Source organism: Cryptomeria japonica, chromosome 10, assembly GCF_030272615.1.
Source record: "Cryptomeria japonica chromosome 10, Sugi_1.0, whole genome shotgun sequence".
Lineage (NCBI taxonomy): Eukaryota > Viridiplantae > Streptophyta > Pinopsida > Cupressales > Cupressaceae > Cryptomeria > Cryptomeria japonica.
Genome location: NC_081414.1, coordinates 188364542 through 188372450, shown reverse-complemented (window position 1 = coordinate 188372450; position 7909 = coordinate 188364542). Strand labels below are relative to the sequence as shown.

The 7909-nt window shown below is 31.5% G+C and overlaps 1 protein-coding gene across 1 annotated transcript; it reads left to right on the top strand.

Moving 5' to 3' along the window:
- The first annotated feature begins 5764 nt into the window (after positions 1-5764).
- Positions 5765-7360, top strand: LOC131079160 (16.9 kDa class I heat shock protein 1). Its single transcript, XM_058017066.2, has 2 exons — positions 5765-6202; positions 6821-7360. The coding sequence occupies exons 1-2, from the start codon at positions 5935-5937 to the stop codon at positions 7153-7155; spliced, it is 603 nt and encodes a 200-aa protein (XP_057873049.2). The 5' UTR covers positions 5765-5934; the 3' UTR covers positions 7156-7360.
- Positions 7361-7909: the final 549 nt, after the last annotated feature.

Genomic DNA, 7909 nt, shown 5'->3' with positions numbered 1-7909 from the left:
TAACTGTTGAGTATTAAAGTTAATTGGGGAAGCCTTGAAGTATGTACATTATATATATGAAAAGAAGCTTGGAAAGATCATTATCACATAACTTGTTTTGGGATTTTCTTTCTCATGGGGAAAGCATGAACAAAGGTAGAACAACGGTTTGGAATACCATTGCATAGTTGAGATAAGTACTTTGAGGGTTGGGGAAGAGTATTCATCTCAACCATTTTGGAAAATAGGAACATAAGATAGGTTCCAACTTTGAAAATCATTTGTTTAAATTTTGAAATTAGGAAAAAAGAACTAGTTGATTGCTTTGTTCTTATTTATAAAGAAATTATTTTATGACCTGGGATATTAGGTCGATAAGCTTATATTTGTACCAATATTGTTATTCATTAATAAATTAATCTTAGTAACATAGTTATGTTTAATACATTCATGGCTACCATAGAAAAGGTTTGCCTCTTGAAGTGTTTGTGTTATGAGGTAAAGAAGCTATAATAGTAGCAAAACAGTATGAAACTATTCTTTGTCACAATTCAAGATGCATGCAATGAAATTGTATATTTATTTATCCCTTATGGGAAGAGAATTTAGTAGCAACAAATTATTATAACATCTCATTAAACTAAAATTTATAGTTGTATATTTTGTGGCCTGGACTATATGTGCAGAGATTAACTAGAAAAGATATAGAAGTTGTAATTGTGCTTAAATCATACTCACTCTAGTACACATGGTGAATAAGTTTAACAAGGTTAAAGAGTTTGGTTGTAAAGTACAAATAAGAAAGGGTATGTGTTGTGTTTTCATCTCTATTTTTGTATAGCAACCATGCGTACTCTTATTCTAAGAGTCAAGGATCATTATTATGGAATTGTTGGTTATTCAAAAGTAAAGATATCAACTATGAAATCCAAGAGTTGAAGGCACATATTCGTATAAATGAGGTTGCAAAAATGCAACCTCGTGATTACGAATACGGTCCTAGTTAAAATCTAAAAATAATTAACTTAATTGAAATAAATTAAATATGTTGTGAATGGTAGTTGTCTATAATCATATAACACAACATAGTCTAAACCTAGAATGGTTAGAAATAAGTTCTTAAACCTAGAGTCAAGTGTGCCTTTAAACCTGGGTTACTATGTAATTAGCATAAGAGACAACTGAGATTGGTCGTTTCACTAATCCCTAATTATTCATTCTAGCCAAGTAGGGTGGTGAACATAGATTGCGCGTTCATTTGTGCTTGCAACTATGAAAACCTTTGTCCAAGGTGACATTGTGTTATGCAAGCATCTGTCAGTTCGCATGGTCCAAATGCACTACCTAGTAAAAGATCATACTAGTTAGGAGTTACATATATTGTGATCAACTAAAGTTGTGTAGGGTCAAAACATCAAGCTCAAATGGAATCATGCCTATTGACCTACTTATACCCTTGTGAAGGTCAGGGTCATTTCTAATAAGAAGACATGTGTGGGAGATTATCAGGTCTATGGTTGAGTGGTAAATCACCTTGATGACACTTTCCCTTCGATCAACAGTTACTATGGTCCATAAATAATTTAGAATGGAACTGAATGTTGTAAACTTTAAAATTCCCTTCTACTTTAATTAATATGAAATTATGATAGAGTAGTCCTTTAAAAAATTTAAATGCAATTGTATGCATTCATGAATAGTTGGTGTTATTGCTTTCTTGTAGAAAAGTTAAATTTTCATAATTTACTTATATTTCAAAAAAAATCACTTAATTTTTTATCAATTTGTTTAATTTTAGAATGTTAGTTTACATTCTTTTTCTTGCTATAGAGTTCTTAACATGTTACATATGGTATTAGAGTTACCAGGTTCAACATTGAAGCTAGGGCTTGTCACCAAGAAAACTTAGATAGTAAACAAAAACTCTAAATGAAGGTTTCGTTGAGCCACAAAGGGCAGCAAAACATCTAATGCATACTCCAGGTTTTTGACTTGTCTCATACTCTGATTTAGAAGGGCAAGAAGATCCCATCACATATAGTGATAACATCTCATAAATAAACTTCTTGATTGTAAATAAATGGCATGTTTTAAGTAAAACTGGATAAATGTGTATAGATCATCAATAACTCAAATAAATATATATAGGTTGGCCAACATCCAAGATAGAGGTGAAGGATTTGGATCATCAAAGTCTCTGGTGGCTAAACTTGATTGACTCCTTCACATGATGCAAGAAACCTAGACCATGCTTTGAGCAGTGGGTAGAGGGTCAGAATGAAAATAGAGATGAAGAGTAAGAGTCATAATTTAGAGACAATTATAGTAGGTAGGAACACATTACCCAAAGTGAACATAGGAGGAGCCAATCTCATAGTCAAACTAGGAAAAGGGAACATGGGTCTAGTATCATTATTGATGACATGAAAAATGTGATCAAGCCACCCAAGTATGATGCTTCAATGTTAGGGTATGTTGCCAAAGCATAGATAATTGAGATGGAAAAGTATATGGAGATTCATAACTCCACTAAGAACATGAAAGCTATATGGGGAGCTTACTGACTAACAAAATAATTGTTGGCTCGTGGGAAAACAAGAAAGCCAAGTTAGGCCTAAGCTCAACCAACATAACTTGGGATTGATTTGTAGAAGTTTTTAGGAAAATATGGTTGCCACAACTCTTATTTGAGAAAAAAATAACAGATTTTTAGGATCTTAGACAAGGGGAACTCTTTGTTAACGAATATTGGGATAAGTTTACCCAACTACTTAAGTACATACACAAATTTGTACATTCATTTGTACTTGCAACTATGAAAACCTTTGTCCAAGGTGGCATTGTGCTACACAAGCATCTATTAGTTCACATGGTCCAGATGCACTACCTAGTCAGAGGTCATACTAGTTAGGAGGTACCTATAGTGTGTTATCAACTAGAGTTGTGTAGGATCAAAACACCGAGTTCATATGACATTAGACCTATTAACCTGATTATACCATTTCAAAGGGTAGGGCCACTTCTAGTAGGAAGATGTGCAGGAGATCGCTAGGTCTATGGTTGGGTGGTAAATTGCGTTGATGATACTTTCCCTCTGATCGGTAACTATGGTTCATAAATAATTCAGAATGGAAATCAAGTGTTGTAAACTCTGAACTTTGTGTGTACTTTAATTGATATAGAATTATGATAGAGTAGTCCTTTGAACTATTTATATGCACTTGTATTCATTCATGAATAGTTGATGTTACTACTTGCTTGTAGATTGTAGAAAGTTAAATATTCATTTACTTGTTTCAGAAAAAAAAAAAAAAAAAAAAAGTTATATGTTTTGTCAATTTGATCATTTTTAGATTGTTAGTTTACATTATTATTCAGCTATAGTAGTTTATAATGTTACAAACTTCACCATAATATATTACTATATGAAATTCTAGCACATACCTTTCCTCCTAATTTAAGACACCCCGTATCCCTCTTTATGATGGCAAAGGATACCCCACTTCTCATTTTAAGTGTTTCTATTCATTTTATATAAATTATGTTTATAATGATCATATATTGAGCATTTTTTTCCTTCACAACTCAAGTAGCATGTCCTTGAATGGTTCCTTTTTTTGCCACTATATTCAGGAACTTTTAAATTATAACTAAAGATTTCATTAATTCTTCTCAAATTCAAATTTCCTCTGAGGTGAACTTTACTGACCTTGTTCATTGCAAGTAATGACCTCAAGAGAATTTTAGTGATTTTATCCATGAATTCCATTCAATTCTAGAAAAAATGCACTATCATTTTTCAAACATAGAAATTCAAAGGGTTTTCATAAGAAATATTATCTCACCAATCTTTAAAATGATAACAACATTTTGTGAGATTTTGTGTGACACGTCAAAAATACAATACCAAGATGATTAAAGTTAAGGCCTCTACATTATTATTCACAAAAAATAACAATAATAAGTTCAAAAAAGCTTAAAGGAAATAATTTAAAGAAAAAAATAGTAAATAGTGTTCACAACTACTCCCCCATCATCTACTATCTCTTCAACTACCCCACCTATCTTTTTCTTCTTCTAACACTTTGTCTCTTCAACCTAAACCCCTTTGACAATTTCCTAGACATTTGTATTCATATAAAATGATCATGACTCAATTTTGTCATGAAACAATTTGATGCTAATGCATTCCACTACTACTATAGGTTTCTTAGCCATGTTATTGCAAAATGCATGGAATTGAAGTATAAGATTGACTTAATATACAATAATCTCATATAAGTAGATGTAAAAAATGATTAAAGAAACCCTTAGATATGACACCTCCGAAATAGAATCATTAGATTTTTACCAAATACTTTGCTTAAATCACTTCAATTATATTGAACTAATTGATGGCCCTCTTACAATCAACTTGACCATAGAAACACTGACAAAATCCTAAATATATCGCATTATCATTCAAAAATATGATTGGTATGCTAGAAAAATGTAAGGATGGTAGGAATTTCATGTCTTCTAACTCATTCATGGATATCCTCCATCACAAGTTCAAAAATAAAGAGATACCCAATAACAATCATTGCATGCCTATTTACATTAGTGGTCTTGTTAATGAAGTGTTTTGTGATGGTTGATATTGATTGATCCTACATGTTCTTTCAACATGACCATGAAAGAATATATTTATTTAACATTTGAGGTCACTATCAATTGTACCAAAATTCAATATTTTCTCTAAAAATATTATAATGGGACATATGTGGAAACATTATGGAGCAATATTTTATCCACTGAGATTGGTTCTAAGAATATAGAAGTTCTTCTTCATGTTATACATATCTGCAATCATTTTCATATCCTTTTAGGAAAATCTTTGTTGCATGGATATAAAACAATTCCTTTTATTTTGTATTGATGTCTAAAATTTGTCTACAGAGTGCACATCATCATTATCCCAAGATCTAACGTTCAACCATTTTGTATTGCAAACAATTTCACCATAGACCAATTCATTTGTAAATCTAAGAGGGCACCAAATAGGTAAGACAACAAAATGTTCAATGAATATATGGACTATGTGGCTAGACAACATGGGTTTCTCAATGAGAATCCCAATTTTGAACGCATAAAGTTCCTTGAGTTTCACTCAATAATGCCATCAATTCTCTATAACATTATGATAGATCATGTGCCTTCTTCTATTAGAGTCACTAGAAGTCATGCTTCATTTTCTCAACAAAAGGTCACCCTCGTCTTACTTCTCATCGGTCTAATTAATAATGTTTAAATCTTGAAATTTGACACATTAAAGATATTAATGAAATGATTAATAAAACTTGAAATATAGAACAAATAATTATAATACTTATGAAATAACATTCACACTAAATGATCTAAAAGGATTAATAGAAAAAATAAATAACAAATGATTTAAAATTGAATATTGGTCAAAAAATTAGAAAGAATCTATTGTTTTGGTAGATACAAGTATGATATTAAGAGTGTGTTGAAGACAGATCCTCTTTAAAAAATAAGAATTATAAAGCATGAATTTTAACTTTTTATTAAAAAGTATGTAAATGGTCAATTAATAATTGAAAATTAAATTCCGTTCTAGATAAAATGTAAATGTTAAATGAATGAGTTTGACACCTACAAATTCAATTATTACTCTAGAAAAGCAATAAATTTGTAGATAAATTAACAAATAAATTTTCACCGACCTAATACAACTTTCTTTTGAAGAAATTCGATTTCTCCGGAACATTCTGGCGTTTTATCTCCCTCCAGTTCTAAAAAGAAGCATCCAGAAGGACTCGGGAAGTTTCTTGTCCGCTCCTTTAAATCCTTTCTCGTAGTTCTCTTCTGATAAGGACTGTAAAAGAGTAAGATTTTATATATCCCGGCGAAGCCTTTAAGATCTTCGGTGAACAAATTAAGCTTTAGATCGAAATGGCGGTTTCCAAAAGTCTCGTCTTTAGCATTCTGGTTATGATAATGCAAGCAAATATGGGATGCGAAGCTTTCATTCCAGCTTTACGCAGAGATCTTGTCCCTCGCTGGAACCCTTTTGATGAATTATGGCAGGTGGATCCCTTCAAGATTTTAGAAGAAAATCCTCTGTCCACTCTCGGGGAAAACCTAGACGGCCGCATGTCCTTAACCAGAGTGAACTGGAAGGAGACTCCGGAAGCTCACTTTATTACACTAGATGTTCCAGGTAAAGCTTTTCATATCACAAAATTTGCTGCTCGTTCCTCTGAATCTCTGAATATTTATAATGAAAATGAGTGAATGAGATACAGTAGAATTTTTCTGAAAAGCTTGTAAGAATATGTAGAATTTTTTTTTTAAATTGCTTAAATTTGTTTTTTCATCAATATTTTGGATCACAGAAGAAAAGGTTACATAGATCATTGAGATAATAGGTCTATTATTGTTTATACCCTTTCATTTCCGCTCGTGCTCCATAATCTGTCGTGAAAACAAATTGATAAAAATCTGTTATATTTGATAACAGGTCTACTATTGTTTAAGCCGCTTAAAAAATGTTTAAGCCGTTAAATTTTCTTTAAGAATGTTTGTAAATTTGTTTTTTCATCAATATTTTAGATCACAGAACGAAAAGGTTACACAGATCATTGAGATGATAGGTCTATAATTGTTTAAGCCCTTCCATTTCCGCTGGTGCTCCATAATCGATCTGTCGTGAAGATAAATTGATAAAAATCTGTTATATCTGATAACAGGTCGATTATTGTTTAAGCCCTTCCATTTCTGCTCGTACTCCATTATCTGCCATGAAAAAAAAATTGATGAAAATCTGTTAAATTTGCAGGGATAAAGAAAGAGGATATTAAAATAGAGGTTGAGGGTGACGTGGTGACTGTGAGTGGGGAGAGTAAGAGGGAGGAGAAAGAAGAGTCTGACAAGTGGCATCGGGTGGAAAGAGTAGAGGGCAAGTTTCTTCGGCGGTTCAGATTGGCGGACGGTCACATGGAAGGAATAAAGGCTAGCCTGGACAATGGAGTGCTGACTGTGAATGTGCCAAAGCTCCCTAAGAAGGAAGCGGAGCCGAAGGCCATTCCTATTACTGTGACAGAGCAGTCCTGCCTTCAGGGTGGTGACAACATGTGTAAAGCATTAAGTGTTAATCAGCATAGAGATCTGTGAACAGATGTGTTATGGAATAAGACCTAGTATATATAAGCCTTAAGTTTGTGACAGCAAAGTCTGTGTTCAGCAGACATGATCAAAGGTTTTTTCTTTTTTGTTTGGAACGAATCATTTGGATTGCAGGAATCACTTTTAGACTGGTAAAATTTCAATAGCTGTGTAAATTTTGGAATGTCTTAATAAGAGGTATTCCTTTTTCATATGAATCATTTTTAACTACTGCTTTTACCTTCTGTGAAACTTTTGTTTTTTCCCCTAATGGTGAAATCCCCATATCCATATGCCTCTTATTCTTTTCCATATGACATCTATTCTTCCTTTATTTATTCTATAATTTTAGTATTTTCTACTTTTAAATTATACTTACATCTATTTCCTTACATTTACCTAAAATCTATATAAATTTATTGTAAAAAAATTATGTATAATTTTGAATTTTAAAACATACTTAAATATTTTATTGAAAAAGTGTATAAATAAAAATAAATAAATGTATTTATATTGTTAATTTGTAAATGTATTTTAATTACCATAAAAATGTTCTCTCTAAATTGACTATAAATTATTATTTTTTATTTGAACATTAGTACATTTATGTACACATTCGATGACAGACTACAAATCAAAATTCAATGAATTAGAATAAATGTATTTATATTGTTAATTACCATAAAAATGTTCTCTCTAAATTGACTATAAATTATTTTTTTATATTTGAACATTAGTACATTTATGTACACATTCGATGACA